Below are 23751 nucleotides of genomic sequence, written 5' to 3'. Positions count from 1 at the left end.
TTTCAAATAAAAGTGAGAAATTTTTTTTTTTTTTCAATTTTTCGTCATATTTTATTATTTTTATTATAGAAAATTACATCATATATAAAAAATTATGGTGTCTGAAGAAAGCCCTTCTTGTCCTGAAAAAAACAATATATAACTTGTGTGGGTTTAGTAAATGGGTTAAGAGAAAATTACAGCTAAACACAAACACCGCAGAAACGATAAAACAGCCATTGTCACGAAGGGTACAAAAAATAGAATCAGCCTTTGTCACGAAGGGGTTAAAGTGGACACCAAATGACAAAATGGGTGCTCCGTGGAGGCGTTGAAATACGAACTAATATAAACATCCAAACCGCAAACTTTTCTATTTGACGTTGTTCATTTGTTTTAATGTATCCATTATAATATTAGGTCTGTGCGCTGCCATAATCCAGCAACAAAGTCTTGCTGATACGTAATTATCAATAATAGGGAACAATACAGACCCCCTGTTTATATTAATTGTTTCCTATACTGCCTTCTGTGATCTATAGAAGATATAAACAAAAGATGTCATTTTGGTGGACGCTGGCCGACGCCGTCATGTGTATTAATTTGCACGTTCTTTCTTTTATTGGGGAGTGGATACATAGAATGAAACAGGAGAACTCTTTGTATTCCCATCAGCTCTGTAGAGGCATGGTATTACAATTATTACCCAGACTAAATTCTAATTGACCTGCTGTGATATAGTTCTTGCGCGGGAGGATAACAAGAAAAACCTTTTCTTTTTTTAAAAAAACAAAAAAAAACCCCAATCTTAATATTCATGTGAAAAGATTTCCTGCTGCTGTTGAAGGTAAAGCTAAAATAAAAGGCTGTTCACTTGGATTTTGAGAGCTCTTTGGGTTTGCATAGAATGTAATGTACGAGGAAAGAAGAAAAGCTGATAAAATAATTACCTAGAATTTTGTATGAAATCAGCTGTATGTACACAATGGAATTGAGAGAATGCATCTCTCACCAAGGAATCTGGCCCCATTGTGACGCAGCCGCATGTTACCGTAGGGTAATCAATTCCCTATAGACAATCATGGAATGTGCAATTAGTACATTATATCTGACAAAAAGGAATCAGATTCCTTTACTAAGTAACCCTTTACCTGCAAACTGGCTAAAAAGAGGAGCATTAATTATTTATATCCACCCAAAAGTTTTAACAGAGAATAAAATGTGTTCTAATATATATATATATATACACACACACATACATATATACATACACATACATATATATATATACATACATATATACACAGTGTATTAGGGCTGCAACTAACGATTATTTCATTATTTTTTCGATTAATCGGATAAAAAAATGAATGTACATTTTTCATTTATTTAAAATAATTTAATAAACAAATGATGTTAAATACAAACGCAGAATAAAAAAAAAACTGATAAAATGCATTTCTTGTCTTTATTTCCCAACCAGCCCCCCAATTTATGCACGTTTGAGCCCAGGCTTGCCACGCTGCCTCCCAGACATGCCACTCCACGCTGCCTCCCACATATGCCACTCCACGCTGCCTCCCACATATGCCACTCCACGCTGCCTCCCACATATGCCTCCCACATATGCCTCCCACATATGCCACTCCACGCTGCCTCCCACATGCACATTTGAGCCCAGGCTTGCCACACTGCCTCCCAGACATGCCACGCTGCCTCCCACATGTGCCACTCCACGCTGCCTCCCACATATTCCACTCCACGCTGCCCCCACATATGCCACGCTGCCTCCCACATATTCCACTCCACTCTACCCCCACATATGCCACTGTGCCTGATACGCCTTATACCCCCTGATACACCACTCCATCCTCCCCAGACATGCCACACTGCCTCCCAGACATGCCACGCTGCCCTCCCCACATATGCCTTATATATCGTATATGCCTTATACCCCCAGATATGTCACTCCATCCTCCCCAGATATGCCTTATACCCCCAGATATCTCATAGTCCCCTCAGAGTCACAGACCTGTTCGCATCACACTGACACCATACTTTTATAAATAAGTACTGGGTTAATCTTCACTGCCCCCAGGATTTAGATTCCCCTTAGTCTGCCCCCCTTTACCTCTAACTGCGCCTTAAGTTAACTTTATTAAATTAACCCTCAGTCCTCATCATTAAATTAACACTAAACACCCCATTAACCATAACTACCCCTAAATTAACGCTAAATACCCCATCAAACACAACTACCCTAAATTAACCCTAAACACCCCATTAACCACAGCATCCCCTAAATTAACCCCAAACACCCCATTAACCACAGCTGCTCCTATAATAACCCTAAACTCCCCATTAACCATAGCTGCCCCTAAATTAACCCTAAACACCCCATTAACCATAACTGCCCCTAAATTAACCCTAAACACCCCATTAACCATAGCTGCCCCTAAACACCCCATTAACCATAGCTGCCCCTAAATACCCCATTAACCATAACTTCCCCTAAATTAACCCTAAACACCCCATTAAGCATAACTGCCCCTAAATTAACCCCCACCTCCCCTAACTTTCAGCAGCCCAAATATTAATGTTATACTTACAGTTAGATGAGTGTAACAGCCATGTGGTTCTGGCCTTCTGGGAGAAGGAAGGGGGCGGGGCCAGTTGTCACAGTGATTACAGGGAGGGGCTGGTAAGTAGGAGCTGCTGCTGTGAGTCACTGAAACGGTTTATATAATGAGGGGTATTTTTCAGAGCGTTTGCTCTGAAAAAAACCCTCATTTTATAATCGATAAAAATCGATTCAACTAATCGATAATGAAATTCGTTGGCAACGATTTTCATTATCGATTATAATCGATTTTATCGATTAGTTGTTGCAGCCCTACAGTGTAATTTTATATATATATATATATATATATATCACATTAATCATCAGACTAAAACCGTCTATAGGTTTTAATAGCTTTTATGTAATAAAGCAGATTTTAAACATCTTTACCAATTAATATTACAGGATATAGGGATCTCAATATGTACTACTTGAAGGAGAGAAAGAAGGGGCATGATAGAAACATTTAGTACAAAAGGGAAGTTTACTTCAAAGCAGGAGAAATCTTAGAACAAGAGGTCATAAACATAGATGTAATGTAAGTTAGTTTTATTTTGCTGAGAAGGTGGCATATAAATGGAACAGCCTCCCAGCAGAGGTGGTAGAGGTTAATACAGTGAGGAAATGTAAACATGCACGGGATAGGCATACGGCTCCTGAATCTAAGACGAGACCAACGACTGATTAAAGGTTTGAGTCTCAACAACAGGAAAAACAGTCAGACTAGATGGGCCGAATGGGTTTTATCTGATGTAAAATTCTGTGTTTCTAATATTCATCACGTCTGCCATGGGACTAATGCTAGGAACCTCCACAGCACACAACTTCCATCGTTTTTCCCAAATTCTGTACCATTTATAAAGAGTTAATATAAATCCACGTACGTTAAGAACAAAAACAGATGGATTGAGTAATGTTACTGCAGTTACCACTGGCCATGGTTTTTATGCCAGTTCATTAGTTGAAGTGATCCATTTTAAAATCTATGGTTATACATGGATCAGGACTACAGGGAAAATGTTGCAATAACTGTGGAAAGCTCACAAACGTTTATGGAAACACCCACGGGAGCAAAGAAACATTTCTATCTCAGTTACCAAATCCAAGCATAAGGATTTCCAAGTGATCTAAAGCAGCTACCTAAACATACCATGAAGCCCGGAGCTTCCTCCCAGCCAACGCCGTATATTACCAAAGTTTTCATTTGTTAAAACAAAAGTGTGGGTTTATATTATTTACCTCATTGCGTCCGCCGATTTACTTGGAGGAGAATAAAACATTTGATGAGTCTATTGAAGTAGAGACGGTTGTTGTTTAGCTGGAACTGAGGTCTAATTTATCAGACACATTTCAGTTCATTAACTCAATTATTAAAAAGGTATCACATTATCAGTACTGTGTATCGGAGGTCACCTTGAAACATTGTTATATGGTTAAAGCTGTGACTTTGTGTCTACATATGCTTAAAGACCTCGTCAGTATCACACACACTCTACTATCGCCCGGCTGCAGTTCCACTCTGGGAGGAAGCAATGTATAAGGAAACCTATACAAACGATTACCTGCCGACTTGAGCTGAAGTTGCCAGTAGATGTCCTTTATGTTTTCTGGCTCTAACTCGGGGGTCACCAAAAGCTGACTTTCCAAATATCCCACTCCTACTTTTATGTGGCCAAAAAGGTCATTTCTTACATTGTTGGCAGGCAGGGAGACAAGTCCCGAACCGAAGACTATGGTGGTGGGCCTGGGTGTTATGTGGATGAGGAATTTATGGAAGCAGCTGGAACCAGGAGGGATCATATTAAAGAACGCTTTTTCCATTCCTGTGACTGGGGAAAATACAGAAAAAAATATGAAGGCCAGTCATATTCCTGGTAAAGCAGGAAAGATTTGGCTTTGATTTTTTTTATCCACCTAGATTTTAGATTAAAAAAAGACCACATTGATTTCTTTTTCATGGTAGCCTTTTATTAATTTACAGACCTATTGGTGTCATTAATATCCATCAATGGCATTGTTTGATTGATATATATATATATATATATATATATATATATATATATATGTATATATGTATTTAGTCGAATTTCTCCCTCTAAGAAACCAAAGAAAATATAAGTCTGTGTGAAAACCTTTAAAGGAAACGTCTAAGATTTCTACAGTCCGGATAAACGCTTATCTGCTTCTTAGATTTCGTTTTCTTTACAGAATACTTACACTATCTCCACAGTTCTCAGTGAAAGTAATGGCTGGTCCTTTGTCTTCCGTTAAACCTATCCATAATACAAGGTCTTAAGGACAAGGTTTATGTTTGCTTATCTTTACTTTCAAGTCTGTTCAACAAATTCCTTCATTGTATTTGCATTATATATTGAAAAAGACGCGGGGTAACACAGAATAACAATATCAACAATAGTTTGGAATAACGGAGGGTTCTGCGTTGATTCTGCTCTGAAAAACAGAGAAGAAAAAAGAAAACAAGCGTACAAAGGGCAGTTTTAGAAAAAAATACAGAGAAATGGGAGCCATACACAGGCAGTGCAACACAGTACAGTAATAACCATCGTACATTGTAGTTGGAGAACTAAAATAAATAATCCAATAAACATTTCACATTAATGGTTATTGAGGAAGTTTTTCACCGAAGCACAAGCTGTAGTTGTTAATATGGAGAAGGAATCATTATAGACACTTTTTTCGAAGTAGATGTACGTCCACCCGTTCCTCAAATCTAAATGTAGAGTAACTTCTAAAGCGAGATCGTATGCCCTGATAAAAAAAGTGTTTTTTAAATGGTTTTATGTATTAATTTGGGGATAACCCCCCCTTTTTGGTAGCTTAGGGATAAATTTCTAAAAATAGATATTGCCTTATTGGTTCCAAGTGAAAACAACAGAATCATAGTTGAAGCTTTTTGGACCACAGAGATCTTTTAAAGACGTTTCTGAGGTTCCCGAAAGCTTATGTCATGTCTTGTATAGGTTGCTCCAAAAACATTACCAACTTCAACTAAAAACTATTATTTATTGAACACGAAATCGACAAAAGTGCAGCTCTTTTCTCCAAATCTGTGAATACATATGTACGGGACTTGATCAGAAACATCGCCTTATGTATAATGATATTATTCTATGTATTAATAAATATAAAATGGAGATAAAAGTTTTTCTTTTTTCATTGTGTTAAAACCATACGTGAAGCTTCAATATCCTGCTGTGTTTGGTCATCATCAACTAAATCGTCTATTCTTCACAGTACAACAGAATAAATGTACCTTAGCTAATAGAACAGAAGCAAGACTGTTGGCACCCTGCAAAGAAGCCTTTTTTCTAGTAAAGGATTTATTCTTACTATGTAAAGGAAGAAGAAACAAATAAATGATAGGTTTTAAAGGGTGATTAATTCTGTGTTTTTTTGTGGAAGTATTATCAGAAAAATAAATGAAAACCCCCAAAAATACACAACCATACTAAATGGTCAGAAAAGAGAAAAAAAAACATCATAAAAAAATATGCTCTATATGTACTTCTATAATATCAATGTTCGAAAATACTACTATAAATATAAAATAAAACTATATATTTCTTATACTGGTCGCTGTCTTTAATAAAACATCTGATTTCAAATTCTATAGGCTTCATTAATTTGTTTTACAGAAAAAAAGGTGTTGCCATAACAACTGAGCGTTTCCTGCCACTTCTAGCAATTGTTGCATGAACAAGAAATAATAATTTAAAAAAAAAATCGCCTAAGTAGTACGTCTCTAAACAACATCTTATTAGGACAGTGCTAACTATCCACGTAAAGGTAGCTTTCAAATAGACGTCATGCTTCTGCAATAATTACGCTGTAACCTATAGCGCAACAATGCAAGGATTAAGATTATATACATTGAATGACTTGTGTAATTGGGAGGTATAGGTTTAGTCCGTATAAATCAATTGCAACCTGGAGTGTTACACGTAAAAACAAGCTAATTTATGCAACAACAAAAAGAAATTGGCTCTATAGCCAATTATCTGTGATTCCAAAGAGAGATTCAATGGAAAAATAATAATAAAGGTTTATACGATCGACACATCAAGTGCATTCATCGCATAAGACAATATATGTGTAACCATAACGTATAAAGATATAGACATGCTCTATGTTGCTTTTGCCTTCATAATGCAGACAAAAACCTACTAATAAATAATGTAAGGCAAGGATCTGCAAATGAGTAACGAGGAATAAATAATGCAGGTTTCTAGTGGCAAATGGGTTAAGATCTCAGGGAAATCATCAGATTGCTTTACCATCGTTCATGATATATAGTGCTATATTCTGAAAGGAGACTATGCCAGGAGCTACAACGGAGGGCGAGTGTGGGCTTCCTTTATACAACATATATGAAGCAGAGTACAACGTATGTATATGGAACCGTATTCTGTATAGAACTCAAACTGTATGTCCGATGTATAAAATAAGAAGGACAAAAGTTTGGTCTTTAAATTTTAATAACAAAATCTTTTGAAATAATTATCGCAAGCATTCATTTTATAAAGTTCCCCTGGAACCCCCTACCTGTAATCCTAGCCGTTTATCAACTGAGATTGCTGAGTAGTATATTCCGGGAACAGATTAGGAAGCCTAATTCAACTGCGATTTCAACTTCTGCTGCACTTTGAGTCTATTTGCTTGACAGGAGAGTTATGTTTCTGCTCCCTGACGTCATTATACATTATGAAGAGTCAAACCATTTGAGCTTCTGGTGCAAGAAAAGCTCAGGTCTTCACTCTGGAGAAACTGATCATCGTTGGCCATTCATTCACTCTTGAGGGTGACTTGATTGGAACCTCTTCCAAAGGGAAGAGGTCAGCTGCTGCAGTACTAGGTTAAGGTCCAAAGGGGGAAACGAAAGACGAGACCTAGGCCATAGTCCAGAGATTGCCTTGCAAAATCCCTCATTGAAAGTAGAGAGCTTTTTACTTGAGAGTAAGGTTTCAATCACTGCCGAGGATAAACCCATGGATTTTAGGATTTCCCTCTCAGAATCCATGCCAAGAGGTATAGATGATCTGGATCCGGATGACTGGTCCCTGATGAAGCAAGTTCCATCGAGGAGGTAGATGGAAGGGGCTGTCACAAGCCAGTTGGAGTTGTTTGGTGAACCAAGCTTTCTTTCTTGACTTTCTTGTTGGAGCTTGAAGCCATCAGATCTATGTCGGGAGTGCCCCATCGTCTTATTATCATTAGGAAGAGCTTCTTGTCTAAGCTCCAATCTCCCAGGAGAATAGTTCGTCTGCAACCTTGACATAAACAAATCTTGGCTGTAAGGTCCTGCAGTCTTCTGCTTCTTGTGCCTCCCTGCATGTTTATGTAGCTCACCACTGTGACACTCGACCACGTGGTTCAGCAGAAGAGGTCCCCAATGTTCTAGTGGCTTACATACTGCAAGAAGTTCTAGGTAATTTATGGGTCGGCCTGCTTCCTGGGGGTCTTAGAGTAAGACTTTAGTAAACAGTTAAATTATTGTTCGAGAAGGAAGTGAACGGAGTGTTGCCCAGTTATCTTGGTTGTTTGAACCTAATAACTCCCCTAACCACATGATTCTTATTGAATAAACCCAACGTGATATTGGTTATCACACTGAAAAAAATCATAAAACATAGAAACAAAGTTGTTTGGTCAGATCCATAACATTATTTAATAAAATTACATCTCAAACAAATCCAGGAAAATTAACGGATTATTTTGTAAAAATGATATTTGCTGTTATTTCAATAACTGCCTTAACTTTATTTTGTATTCATTTGTTTAATAAGCATTTTCCTTCAAAACTGTGCTGAAAAAGCAAATTGACATTATGGATTTACGGGATGGACCACTGAGCTTGACATTTAATTAAGAAAGCTAAATGTTTACTTAACTTCATCGTTGCTAACTTGTGGGGAAATTACAGTAGTATCCTCCGTTCCTCTTGCAATAACAGCCAATTGTGATATATTAAAATGTAAAAAAAATCCCAGCGGTGCAGTCTGGAATCATGTGCACATCTAACGTGGCTCACGGGACCAAATTAATTCAAAACTGAGGCTTGTGGGAGAAAAAAAAAGGAATATATTTCATCATGGTGGCAACCAGCAGGTAAAGGCAATTTAACTGTTACAGCTTTACTTTTGAGAATTACAGCTATCCAACACGGATATTTATTTCTCTCTTACCATATGAATTTCTGAGTGGGTATTATATCTATAGCTATATCCACTTTCTGGGAAATGTCCTGGGAATGCCAATGCCTGTGTAAGTAGGGCTGAAACTTAAAATATCCTAGTAGACTGCATTTACTTCCTGAAAGATCACTGGATGCAAAACTCTGGCTGGAAAGAAAAGCGTCATTGTCCACGATTAGTAGAAGATGGGCCAAGGTCCACTCCCATTACAACGGTTATGAATGCAATGTGTGAGTTTCTCTTTTGAAATACAGCATGATTTGATGGAATTTGTACATATCTTGTTCATCGGGTTTGGAAAGAAAATTAAGTTTGAAATACTTTCTGACCATCTCTACTGTTTCATAGTGGCCTCTTATGCCTACTTGGACCAACACTCCATACTTTTCATGTCCCCATTTGCATTAGAGGAAAGGCTGTGAATATGGTTGGGAGGATGGAAAGCTGGAGCTCCTGGCGATAAGTTTATAAATCACCATTTAGGTTTTCCCCTTAAGTGTATTCCATCAATGGAGTCTTTGATCGAAGATGTAGATGGTTTATTGTGCCAACATAGAAAAATATGTAAGGTTACATACATTTTCGGTACCGCCAAGCTCTCTTCTTCAAATGGAATCATCTCCATCAGAAGGAAAAACTGCCCAGGTCCCAAAAGCTTATGTTAATATGGCTATATCCATTGTTACTTCTAACAACCTAAAGCATTGCAAGTGGTTTCATTGTGGTCCATTTCCATGGCACATAGTAAACAGAGCAAATGCTACCTGCCAACAATAATTTAATTGGATCTCAGCTTAAATTCGCTATCCATTGAGTTTGTAAGAAGAACTTTTTTAATGAAAAGTTCTTAATAATGGAACAAAATTGTCTCTCAGCATACAAACCTAACAAATTAACATCATGAATTGCAAGCAGTGTATTATGTTGATTTTATAGTCAATGTCCTGGAAGATAATTTTTCAAAACACGTTTTATATCTACTCCAAAGTCTTTGTTCGCCTGTAGTTCCCCCTGACAGCTCTCGCATTATTCTTCTTGAATAATGTTCCGAAACCGAATCGGTGCTTGCGAGGCACATAAAAAATACCAAAGCAGCGTCACAAAGCACCAAAGCCACATTTTTCATGGAAGACCTTAATCTTATTTTGTCAGCAAGCAGAAACATTACCCAATGGTATACAATGTGTGCAATGTGTTCATAATTATCATGGTAACGCTGACGCTTAGAAACATATCCACAAAATTGAGATGAAATATTCTAATATGAATCCTTCGCGTACAAGGTTTACAATACTATATATATATGTTTTATCCAATTTTTTTTATTCATTTTCTTGGGAATTGGAAACGTTTTTTTTAAGAATACAATATACTTGCATTAGTGTACAGTGGGTGATTAAATGTACACAACAGATGTTTTGTGAATGTGTACTCATTTTGTGTTTGTCACATTATTTTATTATTATGATTATTATTTTAGATTACATTACGCTAGCGGATTCTGTAGCGTTTTACAATAGTAAAAACTAACAATCGTTAAATGTTACGACACACTGATACAGAAGGAGAAGAGGGCTCTGCTCCCGTGAGCTTACAATCTATTAGGAGGCTCTATTTTAAAGCTACTATATGCTTTTCTGGAATATATTAGGAAAGGACCCCTTCTATCTAATGGAAGATGATACATTCTGCATTCAACTCAATGAAGTTTATAGGCGGATTCCTCCACTGTTTTTGAATCTCAGTGCTTAACCCTTAATACACGTCATCATTAAAATACTTTTTTTTCCCCAATCAATGAGAAAGTAACTTATTATTCATCCATAGTTACCATTCATACAAACATGGACTACTTTTATATATCAATGCCAATGAAAAGAAGTGTTTGCTGGAATTTTGTGACGGGCTCCCTTGGCTTTCTCCCAAACCCAGTTCTCTGTGTCAGCCTTTGATGCCAACCAGTCTAATTACCTTTTAACACAAATGTATTGAAAGCGATACATCTACATTTTGACACATTAATGTCAACCACAACAAAATACATGTGTACTTTACGGGAGAAAACGGGAAATCAGTGATCTTAAACGTTTGTATTAACATATGTTGCCGATGAAAGTCACATTATATGTTCTTTATATATATATATATATATATTTTATTTTTTTTTTATTTTTTTTTTACTTATCTGGTATTTATTTAGGGTAATGCATCGAAAATCTATTAGACTGTAGTTAAGATTATGGACCATCGTGCTGGCCGAATATATTTAATTGCAAAATTAAGTGATGTACATTAGCTGAGGTTCCGTGTCATTTCATTTCTAGCAATTTAATTTATTTGTAATGTTTTACTATAATACATAGAAACGGTACAGAGACTTTTGAGGTGTTTTAATAACACAAAAAGCCACTTGGAACTAAGGTATCAATGTTCTTCCTTCTTGGGGTCCTATAGTGATCATTTGCATTCAGGGGCCTAAGGGAGGGCCCTAAGGTGCATGGGGCCCTTCAAAAGCTTCCTAGATCCTCTGACCACCTAGGACCAGGATGATCAAAGGACGACTGGTGGTTTAAATACGCCAACTAGTCAGGTAATGTTTTCATTATATACAACTTTGAGTGCGTTTAGTGAACCAGATGATAACTCAAAGAAACATTTTAATAATTAGACCTAACATCGGTCTCTTGTAACGTATGGATTTTTTCTTCTCCTCCAGCTATCAATTTGGATAGTGTTACCAGAAACCTAATGAAATAACATCAGTTCAAATTGCATTCTGTTTGTTTGTGTAGCTTTATAAGTGATCTGATGCTTTTAAACAACAGTCTCTAAAAGAAAAAGAAAAAAGAAAATGATATTTCTGCCATCGCAGAGTATCTTACTTCGGTTACCGACTTGACTTGTTCCATTAGAACATGATATATTAGCGAACAGAGTATCCACGATTTTCCATAACATTCGATAATTATGGTTCATTACCTTGCCATATCTTACGGCGTTTGAATGGCCCGTGGCTTAGGTCACATTGCAAATTGATAGAGTACGTACCGGGCTAACAAAGCGTTCTCTGCTTACTCCACGCCGTGTTATCCTGTTACATTGGAAGACGGTCTGTTAATAATGTATAAGGGAAGTAGCCTCTCCACGTGCGCAGCACTTTTCTTTGGTTAGGGGTGTTAAATGATGTCACTCAGAAACATAGAATATTTCCCAAAGCAGCGTGCTATGCCCACAACCTGTATTCCTCTTATTAAATATTAATATCACATCCTCCAGTCCGTCCATTTGAAAGAGAGTGATATGCTTTATCCATCTCCATTTTTAAAAAATGTATTTAATCACAAGGAAATCACTGCTTATTACAGGAACCACTCGCTGCGATCGTCAAAAGCTCTGGGCAAAAGGGGAATTAACAAAGGCGTACGTTATATTGCAGACATTGTGCCTTTAAAACGCCCGGAACTCAAGATTGCAACTTGTTTTAAAAGCTGGCGTTTTTTGCCTTAATCCCCCTTCCCGAATGATAAAACATATTTCCTGTTTAATACCTATAATCAGAATAGCATAGGACCTCGTTGATTTTCCAATTGCCATTTAATCCTATAGCCAGTTGCGCCGTGCTGTTTGAAGTATGCGGAAATGTAGTGGGAGGTTCGACGTCCCAATCGCTCCTCCTGTCTCGGTGTATTGTATTATTATTATTACTATTATAATTATTATCGTTTATTTATATAGCGCCATCAATTTACGCAGCACTTAATACAATACATATATTCAAGGGGTCTGACAAGACTAAGACAAACCGATACATTAGGTGGAGAGGGCCCGGCTCGCAAGCTTACAACCTTGAGGGACTGCATTATAATGTCAGCAGCACTGCTGGAATATACGATAAATTATTATCTGCTTCCTATGTGAGCATGAGCCTTTCAGAGGGCTATCGGTTATCTCTTTCCTCCTGTGCTGGCTAGCCACCATGGCAGCAGCGCATTCTGGCAAAGGCCTATGGCGGTAGATCCATGGTGGTCGCCACAAAACTATCCTAGAATACAGAGATTTCAGTAACCGCAATTCTTCTTAGTCGCCATTACCTAAATGTATGAAAAGATCTGAGAATGAAAGTGTGGCAGTCGGAAATCTGAGCTTCGGAACGCGATGTTCCGATTCTCGTGGATGCACGGCTTGTTGCATGTCTCTTTACTTGTAATTATCCAGGACTCCAATCTGCAAAGGAATCAGCTGAGAAACAAAATTGACGATGTTTCTTTGGCCTCTCTGGTGCGAGCTGATCTATCCTCAACTCATTATCTTTTACGACGTCATTTCGTACGTTTGTAGAAAATCTATAACTTCAAATTATGTACAAGGATATTCAAGTGGGAAGAAAGGTAAACTTTATTAATGACGGGAATCCGAGGAATGATAATGCTGGCGTGTGGAGTAGCCAACATATGACTCAAAATGGAGCTGATCCGAATTCTGATCAAGAGCCTGATCTCAGGATGGGCACTCACACTAACACAACTAGACACTAACACACTCTGGCCCTCACACTAACACAACCAGACCCATTAACTCACACAGTAACACAACCAGAAACACAACACTAAAACACATGCATACAGACACATACACTAACATACTCACACTAACACACACGCGTGGACACTCACACTAACGCACATGCACATATGCTAATGCACACACACTAACACAACCAGAAACTCAACACTAAAATACATGCACACAGGCTAACGCACTAACATACTCACATCCACACTAACACACACCTGGACACTCACAGTAATGCACATGCACACAGGCTAACACACATGCACACAAACGAACATGCACACTAGCTTACCCAGGTCACACAGTTACACAGTCACTACGCTAACATACGCAGACACACACACGTGCACCTCACTTACATATCCAGACAGACACATTGTGGAGACTCAGCCTGTCCTTAACGCACCTCACAGTGCATACCGACTGCCGGCCCTGTACATATAGTTGCTAATAGTCCTGGGTCTGTCTAGTCTCAGCTATTCCAACAAATGCCCTATTTATTGGGAATAGCATGTCCAGTTCCTGGATTGGCCAGCTGTGAGCAGAATGACATCATATGCAAATCACACCCTGGAAACTGCATACATATGCCTGTACTAGTAGACTGAAATCTAAACGTGCGTCTGTCTACATCATATCTTTTTTATGTGTATTATATATATATATGTATTATCTATTTTGTTCGTTATTCTTACTGTGATCTGTTTGCCATTATTTCTATTTTGTACTCTTTTTATGTAAAATGAAGAAAAACAAATTAGCCATTTCAAATTACTTACCCCCTAGACTTCCAAAATAAATACAACTTCTGATTTAAAACTGTTAATAGAGATGTGCAGCACACGTACAAAAAAGCTAACAAATTGACAATATACATATAAGTTTGCAGAATATCCCTTATTCAGCTCATGCCTTGGCTCAACATCTTTTGTAATAATAGTTTTTTTCCATGCTCAAGAATTATACCTCTCATACAAATTTTGTTTCAAGATTTTTACATGTGGATAATTATAGGTACGCCGGCCTGGTAAGACACTATGGCACAGCTATAATTAAGCAATAGTCCCTGCGGTTGACACCTCTTCTGCTAGATAATTGTTCATGACATTGCGCTGGGAAGCAATAACGGAGGTCAGGGGCAAAACAATGAAGAGAATTCAAAATCTAAAGGAGATGTTACCTACTAGAGGACAATGTATATCACATTATACAGAGGAAATGTGAGCGGGTTAGCCCATTAAATGTAGTGGCTTCACTCCTTTTGTTAACTAATGACTGTACATTTTTCCAATGAATGACTTATATTAATTAAAAGTCATCTTAAGGCACATGCATTGCCCAATTCTTTACTGTCCATACTGTCCCTTTAAATACTTTTCGTCGGTCATAAGGATCTGACAGATGAGGTCAAATTGAACAGATCCATAAAAAAACATTCCATTATGATACATATGTTCAGAATATCTGTAGAAACACAAAGTAAAATCAGCAACCTTATGACAGATCAATAAAAGCATAATATAACCTTATCATTGCATCGGTGAAACATTGTTTCCATGATCAATAATGGTAATAAAACTATCCTCACTTCTTTAGACTGGACCGATAACCCTATACCCCAGGTAAGAGTTAAGACGGAGATTCATTTTTAAAAGGCTGCTTTTACGCTCGTCTTAGAAACGTATTGATCTGCGGCTTTTAAGCATGTTTTTGATAAGGCCAGTCATTGTCTCTTCTTCTTTCTCGTACATAGGTACCTTTGTCACTAAGGTAACGGCCACGGACGCGGACGATCCTGTTTATGGAAACAGCGCTAAACTGGTATACAGCATTTTGGAAGGGCAACCTTACTTTTCTGTCGAACCCCACACAGGTAGGTACACCGATATCATAACGTAGCCTGTCCTACTACTATGCCGAGCTCCCTGAAAACACGGTAACCAAGCCATTTTCATATTATACGATCGTATTATATTAGTATCATTATCTTTTATTTATATATCGCCAACAATTCATGCGGCGCTTCTTGCGATACATATATTCAAGAAGGTCGACTAAGACAAACTGATGAATTCGATAAAGAGGGCCAGGATCGCAAGTTTACGTATGATATCTTATTGAAATTAGACTTTCCACTCTCAAAGAAGGAAATAAAATTAGAGAACAACTGATTTAACTGGATTACCAACCAGTGATCCACTAGAAAGAAAGAGGAATCGGGTTATTCACTTCTTCGGTCATTGCTACGGGTGGACCCATGCTCTTGGAAGCATCCATCTCCTGTCCTCCTCTTCTAAAACATCATGGCCGGAGATATTAACTCCCCCAAACATAGGATACGTCCACCACAGAAACACCAAAAGAATCGGCAGACTCTAGCACTCTTCAAATATTCGTCGCAAAGTTTCCACTTAATAACTCACTAATGGTCTAATGGAGGTCCATACCAAAATCATACCTTCTCAGGAAGTCACTCAGGAGATGTGAACATTGATATTGCATTCAGAAAATCACCCAATATCATAAAAACCAGAGATGAATCTAAAAGAATAACTTTCGATACGAAAAAAAACCCCCAAAATGTGAAACCAAGGGTAAAAATGGTGGTATGGCTATTGGAAACAATATGTATGAGGACCCTGGACCTTAGATTTTTGCATGAAGCTGCATCTCCCTGTTAATAACAATGCAGAAGAAATCGCAGTGTTCCTAAAACGTACTCCACACATATGGTTTTAAAATAGTCTGAACATAGTAATTTATCTGGAATACTTATAGCATTTTGTAGGCAGTTGCTCGATCAAGCTCTCTCCAATTCCTCTGGGATTCGTCACCTCTTCAATTAAACTAGAAAACTATAATACAATGTTTGAAATGTGTACTGAAAAGCTTCAAGCCAGTATGAAAATTAATAACTGTGAAAGGAGAAAAAAAATGCAAGGAGGAGGGAAAGCAACCTTTTATTTTTTTTTTATTTTCCGCCTGGCCCTTTTCATGCGTTGATGAATGCTTTTTTAGAACGAGACAAACCATCAGCATTAACTGCAATTAAAATAAATAAATAAAACAACAAAAAATGTTACTTTCTGGAAGAACAAGGAGTATGATTTTATTTCCTCTCTCCGAGTCAAGCTTCAAATGTCTACGAACAAAAAGAGATAACATATCTTGCACCGCAGTAATGGTATCTCGCAGAATTACTTGTTCTAGCCTCCGAAATGCATTATACGGCGATGACATCTGAACCATGATTGCCGATATCCTTTAGTAAGATTTGAAAGAATTTAAGATTATGATATGTTTGGCGGAGACATGCTAGAGGGCTCTCTTTACTTAATATTTAGGTGAAATAGATTTAACTATAGTAATGAAGAGTGTTTTCTGGCACCTTGTAGGCAGTTGAAGTAAATGCATTTATTTCAATACACTGTGTGCCATCTTTTCTCCCGCAGCACATATCAAAAGCGTGTTTCCCCCCCTAAAATAATGTTTTAACCCCTTAAGGACTTTTTTATACTATAGGACAAGAACATTTTTTGTGTTTTAACTATGACTTTCTTCAACTGTTATTTACATTTCTCTGATTTAGTATGTGTGACTAATGGAATGAATGAGTATTTAAATGTTTGTGAATGAGTGTGTGTGTGATAGCATGGATGTGTAAGGGGGGTGGGGGTGGTGGTGGTAGCATGGCATAGGGAGGCTGTAATCACACTACTATCATCCCCAGGTTCCAGCATGTACTGGCTGCCTTGGCTTGATAGAAGTGTGATTGCTGTTAGCAGTTATGTATATATATATATATATACCTCCAGAAATGCATTTTAACCCCCTATATGCCAGAGTGTCATATAGGGGTATAAGGCATATCATGGGGCAGAGGGGCATATAGGGGGTTAAAAGGCGTATCATGGGGCACAGTGGCATATAGGAGGGTATAAGACATTTCTGGAGGCAGAGTGGCATATAGAGGGTTAAAAGGCACATCATGGGGCAGAGTGGCAAATAGGAGGGGATAAGGCATTTCTGGGGGGCAGAGTGGCAAGCTTGGGGGCAGATGTGCATAACTGGGGGGGGCAGGTTGGCAAATAAAAGGAAATAAAAAAATATATATTTTTTTCTCAATCATAGCTTTTATTAAATATGAAAATTAGTTTACATGAATTAATATTTACTAGTAAAACTTTTTTCCTATAGGGTAGTCTTATATTCAGGCTTTTTGTTTTTTTCCTAAAATAATATTTTGATTTTGGGGGGTCGTCTTATAATCAGGGTCGTATTATAATCGAGCAAATACGGTGTGTGTATATATTATTTTTTAATTTTTTTTATTATTATTTATATTAAACACAGAGTTTTTGTTTGTTAACCATATTCATGTATGTCGGGCTCTATTTTTTATGAAAATGTTTAAAATATTTTTTTTTATAATATTGATAATATTTAATATTATCCACAGCTAGTATTAGTGTTAAAAAAAACAAACAACAAAAACGTATTTCTTAACTTGCCTGGATTTAAAAAACAAACAAAAAACAACCCTATATTCCTATATAGTTTTTATTTATGTTCTTTTAGGTTTTTAGTCATTTATTTTTAACCCATACCTAACCATATCTAATTCATCAATAACTATCAATCACCACACTAGCTATACAATATTCATTAAAATTAACCCCTTGTGTGTTTTGGGGTCTTGGGACACATGGAATCACTATGTTATAGTGTTTTCTGTCTCTTTTTCGGTGCACGACCACAGTTAACAGAGACAAAGACAGTACTTAGATCTGTACATGTGATCAGACGTAGCAGCGATCACGTGTTCTGATTTTAAATTCCAACATTAAGTGAACAAGCACTATATTTTAAATCAAGATTAATTCACCAACAGCTTAGACTTCTCCTATTTGCCCGCACAGTGTTCATTTTAATAAGTGAAGGCTAAAAATGAATTAAATTAATATTTTCTTCAGAAGATTTCTCGAGAGAATTGAGTTGATTCAAATTTGATACTGTATAGATGTTGTGATTGATTAACAGCGTGCTTTCAGAGGCGCAGCAAATATTTGCTTATTGTTAAGTAGCTGTTAATGCAAATGGCCTTTGGCTTAATCAAATTCAACGCGGCAGAATTTTGAGAGAGCTTGTTAGCATTCCATTACCCGGATCTATGACTTGAATATGCTTCACCTGGTTCGAATGCCTTTAAAAGGGAATATTTTTCTCCCGGAGCCTGAATCCCTGTACTCTCTACAATAATTTAGGTCAGCACCGTTAAAAAGGGAGACTAAATGGGCAGAAGGGTTCTTATTTGCCGTCAGAGTCTCTAGCTTCATGGTTATTCCATATGAGGTTGATCACGTATGTTGAACCAAGCTCAACGGCTTTCCACCCAACACACTCATGAATATTTTCCTTTGTACACATGTAAACAGGTAAAGTAATGCAGGCAAAACATTAGGAGACAAGTGTACTGATCTAATTTTGACACTTTTTCCCAGAATTACTAAATATTTGCCTATATAAATATGATCCGTTGTATAAAGGGTAGATCAAGTTGTACAGATGTCTGAAAAAGAGAGGCGTCATCATGAAGTTATATACATCTTTATTTTCTGACTCCCAACCCTGCTGTATGAAAACATCCCATTCAGCAAGAGCAGGAAGAGCAGCGGGGGGTGAAGACGAACGGGAAAACCAGAGAAAAAGACAGACAAATGAACCCAATATTCAGACAGCTGAGAACGCAAGTGTAAGAGACACAACATAATCTAACACAGCAGGAGGGAACAGGGAAAACGAAATACAAACCACAAAAAAAAACATAATGAAAACTCCAAACCACTACCCCGTCCTTTTTTGCTTCTCTCAAGACCATGTTCCTTCGATTTGTGTGGGCTAACAGGAGGCCCAGGAATAGATTCTCTACGTTAGTCCTCCCCAAGTCCTGTGGCGGGATGGGCCTGCCGTGTCCCCGCACTATGACGCTTGCCATCTTTTGAGGGTCCTGGAGTGGGCACATAGTCCCTTGCACAAATTGTGGATAGCTATGGAGTCATCTCTCCTGGGCATCCCTGTTGGACACCTCCCGTGGCTGCAGCGGCATCACTCACGGGACCTTGCTCAGGCTCACCCCTTGATATCCGCGTCGTTACGAGTCCTGCATTCTCTCCATGTTAAATTGGGTCCGACGTCCTACCCATCACCACTGCTGCCACTGTGGAACAATCCTGATTTTCCCCCGGGACAGGCTCCGGGCCCTTACTTGCGGACAGCCTTGACGGATTACGTCCCGTTCTCTAAGTTTCTTGCTGGAAATCGTCTGCGCTCCCTGACCGACGTATGCGGCGACTCGGGGCCCTCCCTCCTGAACGCTTTCAGTACTGTCAACTCTCCAGTTATTTCACGTCCCTCCTGGGGTCCGGCACGCCCGCTAGGGCTCCTACTGGTTTTGAATCACTGTGCACCAGACCTGAACTCCCGGCGCATGGTGTTTCCCTACTTTACCAAATCCTACTTCAGCACCCGAGAACCGCGCCATTACGATTTCAAAGTCTCTGGGAACAGATGTTGCACATCACGCTGGAACAGTCTGATTGGGACAAGATCTTTCTTTTGACCCACAAGTGCTACAGACAAACGAAGGCACAGGAGACTTCCTACAAACTCCTTACCTACTGGTACATGACGCCTGTGGCGCTCCATAGAGCTTTTCCCAACTCCTCCGGCACGTGCTGGCGCTGTGGTGTTGCTCCTGGTACTCTACTCCATATCTGGTGGGACTGTTCTAAGATTGCTCCGTTCTGGTCGAGTGTCCATGAGACGGTTCAACGCCTTTCAGACGACCCTGCACCGTTCCTGCCTAGTTTTTACTTGCTCAGTCATACCTCTCAGTCCATTGCTGGCTTCAAAAAGTCAGTGACCCATCATTTACTAACTGCGGCACGGTCGCTTATACTGCTCCACTGGAAGGACGCTTTTCCGCCCTCCTTTCGCGAATGGATCGAACGGGTTGAGTCAATCAGGGTGTTTGAGGAGCTGGTGCTGCAATCCGAGGACCGTCATGCGCAATATCTTCAGACGTGGTTTCACTGGCTCTCGTTTTTGGCGGACCCTCTTACTAAGTCTCTCTTGCTGCAGTGATGCCGCTACTTTGCAATGTGAGCTGTAGGGTGCCGGGTGGGACCTCCGTCCCTGTGTGTGTTTTGTTTTTTTAAAAAAAAAAAAAAAAGAAAACTCCAAACCAAATTTGTGGGATACACAGTTTGGCCTGGCTGAGCTGCGTGAGAGAACACGCTTTAATAAGAGAAATCTAAACACTATGTTATACCCAGGAGACTTCCCTGTATCGTCTGGGCTATCTGCCCAATGGGGAGGCACATTAGGGGTGGAGTCAACTTCAGATAAGGGTGGAGCTAGCCTCTGATCGCATTAAGTAGGCTGGGAGTCAGTAAGCTTGACTAAACACCCCCCCCTGCCCAGAGAGTGATCTCAAGATCCAGGGAAGCAAGTCCTCACCCAGAGACTCCAGGTCAAATCTGAGGAGCTCCCAGGGATGACCACAACCCTTTGTATAGGGATCATCCAACAATGAAAACTATAGGGACTAAATAGGCACTGACAAATACAGAGCTCTATTTTCTCCTGTTGGCCATGTAAAACCATGTGTTGTAGCCCCTAAACAAGAACTACCGATTGACATTTCCTAATGAAGCACTTTGATTAGCTTTTAAAAAAGACAATGAAGAAGAATCCCGAAGGACATACATATTCCACATTACACGTAGATGGATACCATTGTTTTTCTCTCCATTCTACCATCCCCATGAAGCTCTCATGCATATGACCTTCAGAATTACTGGGTAATATGATTAAGATAATGTAGTTACCCATGATGATGATGGGTGGAAAAATCTAAAACAGGAATCCCGATAAGCACCATAAAAGATATATTTGTTTTTATTTTCCAGATAATACTCTTGGTAAAGATTACCTTGCGCACACACTGGATATAACATTGTGCATGAACGAGTACAATCATTTCCCTACTTTATGTTTTTCAGAGATGTTACTTGGTATCAGTATAGTATATCAAGCATGTATATATCAGGTAGAGACTACAATATTGTCATTTGAAAAATAGTTTTGCAATACAAAGTGGCATATTATCCAGATGCCGGAACATTGTTGCTCTTCAGACTAGGAACAATGTGAATCAGATGTTCGCTACCGAATTTGAAAGAATGTCAGTGGCTGCGTAATGAAGGTACACGTATACGAGAAGAAGGGTGATCCTCATATTTCATGTAATCAGGCTTAAAGTTAAATATCATTTTCTGAAAACCAAAATAAATTCATAAATACGCAATCTGCCCTTATCAACAGTCCAGTGATAAATGACTATGTACAACAATAAAATCGAGTCGTGAGAAATTGATCTTATTTTGCATAATGAAATGTTTATTGCTATTTCCGTGAAACTATTGTCTGGTGGTAACATAAAACCAGTGGCAGAGAGGGGATAAACCAATTATAGGTTTTTCATTCTTTATTGTAATCCTGAGATCTAGCATTATTTGTACCCAACCACAAAATAATTAAAGGGGGATTAAAGAAGAATAAATGATATACACTTTTTTGCAAGTAAATATTATATATATATATATATATATATACACACACACACACAATCTCTAAATCAGCGCACACACATCAAATAGGTTATAAACTCTCATGACTGTAGTTAAAACTACTTAAAAACACCTTTCTAAGATGACAAAATTGGAGTTTTAGTCACATTATATGGCCATATTATGCTAAGCCCACCAATACGCCATTTTTGTATTTTTATATATATATATATATATATATATATATATATATATATAATTGGTGTTATTTATATTATATGACACATAAAGATACCTAAATACGCAATTCCTAAATACGTAGTAGTCCCAAAATAGGGCTAACCACATTAAATATGCACCAGGCTGAACCAAGATTGGAGAAAAGTACGATGCATTAATAATATAAGGGTGTAGGACCATTCTATGTACATGCAATGCATACTGCCTCTTATATTTTAGTGAGAAATCTACATTATTCAAATAAATGCTGTTTTTCTCTCATTATAGCTATAATAAAGACAGCGCTTCCTAACATGGATAGAGAGGCCAGAGAGGAATACATTGTGGTCATCCAAGCAAAGGACATGGGTGGACACATGGGAGGACTCTCTGGAACTACAACAGTTACTGTTACGCTTACGGATGTCAACGATAACCCGCCAAAGTTTGCAATGAGTAAGTAGAGCTTATACTGTTATCTCATGGAATTTTTATACATTAATGTCACGCTGCAATATAGCTAGGAAAACATTAGGACTCAACCTACTCAATATAAAGATCATTTCAATAATTTGTTGGGGTGGAAAGATGGGCCTATCATATTTACTGACAGACGCTGGGTGAAGACCAATAAGGAGAACACCCAGAAGATGAAGGCATGGTATAAACGCATTGCCCCAATTCCCTAGTCAAAGGCTTCTTTTCCTCGGCCAAAATCATCAGATAATGTCTCAGGCCTCCTCACTCCATAGATATCAACAAGATACCAAGTTTGGGGACTTTTGTGAACACCAACCTATTAAGGTAGTATTTCTTCATGTTTGACAGACAGAGAGGATTAACGCAAAAATCCTTGTTTCATGAGAATTTAATAGATTAGGACCTAAAACTGTATAATTTAAATGACTATTATATTTTATCATTTGTTTTTGGTAAGAAATTTAAAGCGGTTCACTATGCGGTACTTACCAGGAGCATCCTTGAAAGGTTGTCCTATGTTGCCGGGCTCTGTATAAATTATTTTTTTTTTTACTTAAGACAAAGCAGTTCATATACGTTATTCCAACAAGATTTGATCAAATTTCACAGAATCTGGCAATACAAGAACATATCTTCATTTTATCTTTCAATATTTTCTGTTGGATCCTTTGTTTTCATCTATTTTCTTCTTGAAGACAAAGGAATCGCTAGTTTTAAATTCTTCTTTGGGCAAGATAAATGCTTCAGGGTCTTTGGAAACAGCCCTTTGTACAATAAATATTAACATATCGGAGATGGTGAAGATTTCCATATCTGAAGTATTCATACGCTCGGCCATCCAATTCAAAGAGTCTATTTTTGTACTGAATGGCAAAAAACAATAGATTTAAAAAAAAACATTTTTTTTTCTTTTTTTGTCTTTTATGGTTATTTTCAAGGTGAAACGCATATTCAGTAGCCTACCAGTATATTTATATATATATATATATTTTCCAGAGAAAATAAAAACGTGTCTCTACTTTTAGCACATATATCTGCA

The 23751-nt window shown here is 38.1% G+C and overlaps 1 protein-coding gene across 1 annotated transcript in view; it reads left to right on the top strand.

Moving 5' to 3' along the window:
• Positions 1–23751, top strand: part of LOC149299115 (cadherin-8) — a 127170-nt gene that overhangs the window by 52113 nt on the left and 51306 nt on the right. Inside the window, exons 3-4 of the mRNA XM_089486497.1 lie at positions 15137–15256; positions 22521–22688. Coding sequence (XP_089342623.1) covers positions 15137–15256; positions 22521–22688 — 288 coding nt within the window. The remainder of the gene's footprint in view (positions 1–15136; positions 15257–22520; positions 22689–23751) is intronic.

The sequence above is a fragment of the Sceloporus occidentalis genome, unplaced genomic scaffold, assembly GCF_023333645.1.
Source record: "Sceloporus occidentalis isolate IW3139 unplaced genomic scaffold, rSceOcc1.0.p SCAF_29, whole genome shotgun sequence".
NCBI lineage: Eukaryota > Metazoa > Chordata > Lepidosauria > Squamata > Phrynosomatidae > Sceloporus > Sceloporus occidentalis.
The sequence above is the reverse complement of the archived record's forward strand: the minus strand, read 5'-3'. Positions and strand labels throughout refer to the sequence as shown.